General features: G+C 44.5%; 1 protein-coding gene across 1 annotated transcript in view; it reads right to left on the bottom strand.

The window, feature by feature from the left end:
- The window catches only part of slc25a10b (solute carrier family 25 member 10b), a 21,634-nt gene extending 20,492 nt beyond the window's left edge, over nucleotides 1-1,142 (bottom strand). The window contains exon 1 of the mRNA XM_014021297.1: nucleotides 622-1,142. Coding sequence (XP_013876751.1) covers nucleotides 622-711 — 90 coding nt within the window. The 5' untranslated portion in view covers nucleotides 712-1,142. The remainder of the gene's footprint in view (nucleotides 1-621) is intronic.
- Nucleotides 1,143-1,604: the final 462 nt, after the last annotated feature.

Below are 1,604 nucleotides of genomic sequence, written 5' to 3'. Positions count from 1 at the left end.
ATATATCAGGATATATCGTATCGTGACCCCTCTGTCATGATATGTATCATATCGCCAAATTCTTGCCAATACACAAGTTGACATTTTAAACCTTAATAAAAAAATCAATACAGGGCTTTAGAACATCGATACAGTATCGGGAAATGAAATATCGCGATATTTCAGTGTATCGACATTTTCTTACACCCCTATTTTCCAGCTAGTGTTGTGCTTTTTGTTACTTTTAGCTAACATTTTTTGCCTTTTTTAGCTATTTGCTTGTGTTTTGCTGCTTTTAGCTTTATTAAATCACTTTCAGCTTCTTCTGCAWATGTAAGAGGAAAAAAACATTCAGCTGTCAGGATTAAACCTCTTTTCTGCAGAAATGTGATTTTTTTTTCTCACTTATTTTGTCACTATAAAAATCTGTCCAACTTAATAGACAGAAAGTAGCTAAAATAGTCAAAATAGCTACYGTTTTGTTCAACATATTTCCCTGCAGAAACATGATTCTTCAGCTCTGATTGGACAGAATCACTGTTTCATTGACGACTTRAATAGCTTTCATGAATAAGCAACAATGTGTTCCTTATTAACTAGATGAATAATTACAGGTGGTCCACACAGSTCTGTGCCCCTCACCTTGATAAGGTCCAGAGGATGTGTGCAGCAGGCGGCTCCGCAGGAAGCCAYCCCCCCGAAATACCAGCGCGACATCCGCTTCTCAGTCATGGTGACACCGGTGCTTCCGTCGACGTTTGTGGCTCCCGCCTCCCCGCTGTCTCTGTCGGCTTCCTGGCCCCGGAGCTTCCTCCACGGCAGCGGTCACAACAAGAATAAGAAGTGTGCGCTGGACTGCGGGACATGAGAGGAAAACCTCGTCAATCTTCAAACATTCCGATAAGGAGAGCGCCGCAGAGCGGGGACTTTGATCTTCGCAGGCAATCGGGCACTCGCGCGCCACGTAACGTGCGCGTGACAGATCGTCCGAGCCACGACGTAACAAAAAAAAATAAAAGTCAAGAAGCTGCAGAACACYGAGGAGGAGAGCCAATTATCAAAGCGCACCGAGGAACTGCCTACCCGCCCGGAGAGCCGAAGGTCGAAAACGTAGCATGACGCAGCAGAAACTTCAGCACGAGCGAACACGCGCGCGCTCCGGTTTCACCTCATGTGGATTTAAAGCGACACCCATTCACTGTGAGCTGTGGGAATAACAGAAACTCAGCCTGTCCCTTTAAGASGACACCAGTTCTCACGAGAACTATGAAAATGTGTCAGTGTTCACATGTTGGAAACATTTCTGCTGTTCCTGCAGAAACAGTAGCTACTTGTAGGCCTGCTAAGTTATCAAAACACCACAAATAAGCTGCTTTTGCATGGTTAGAGGACAGCAAGTCCAGGAGAAAATCCCTGACCTCATTCTACCCGGTGACACATTCAGCACCTCCTGCAGGACCACAGCAGATATAAAATCCTTTCATGGAGGTCTTGATCTTTTTCACTGGGATCCTAATTTCATGGCCATACCCAGCTACAATGTTTTAGACCAGTGGTTCCCAAACTTTTTATCTTATGACCCAAAAAATATTCATGGCAAAACTTGTGACCCCAAATATTACTGG

Source organism: Austrofundulus limnaeus, unplaced genomic scaffold, assembly GCF_001266775.1.
Source record: "Austrofundulus limnaeus strain Quisiro unplaced genomic scaffold, Austrofundulus_limnaeus-1.0 Scaffold286, whole genome shotgun sequence".
Taxonomy (NCBI): Eukaryota; Metazoa; Chordata; class Actinopteri; order Cyprinodontiformes; family Rivulidae; genus Austrofundulus; species Austrofundulus limnaeus.
Note: the sequence above shows the minus strand (reverse complement) of the source record. Positions and strands in the feature narration are given on the sequence as shown.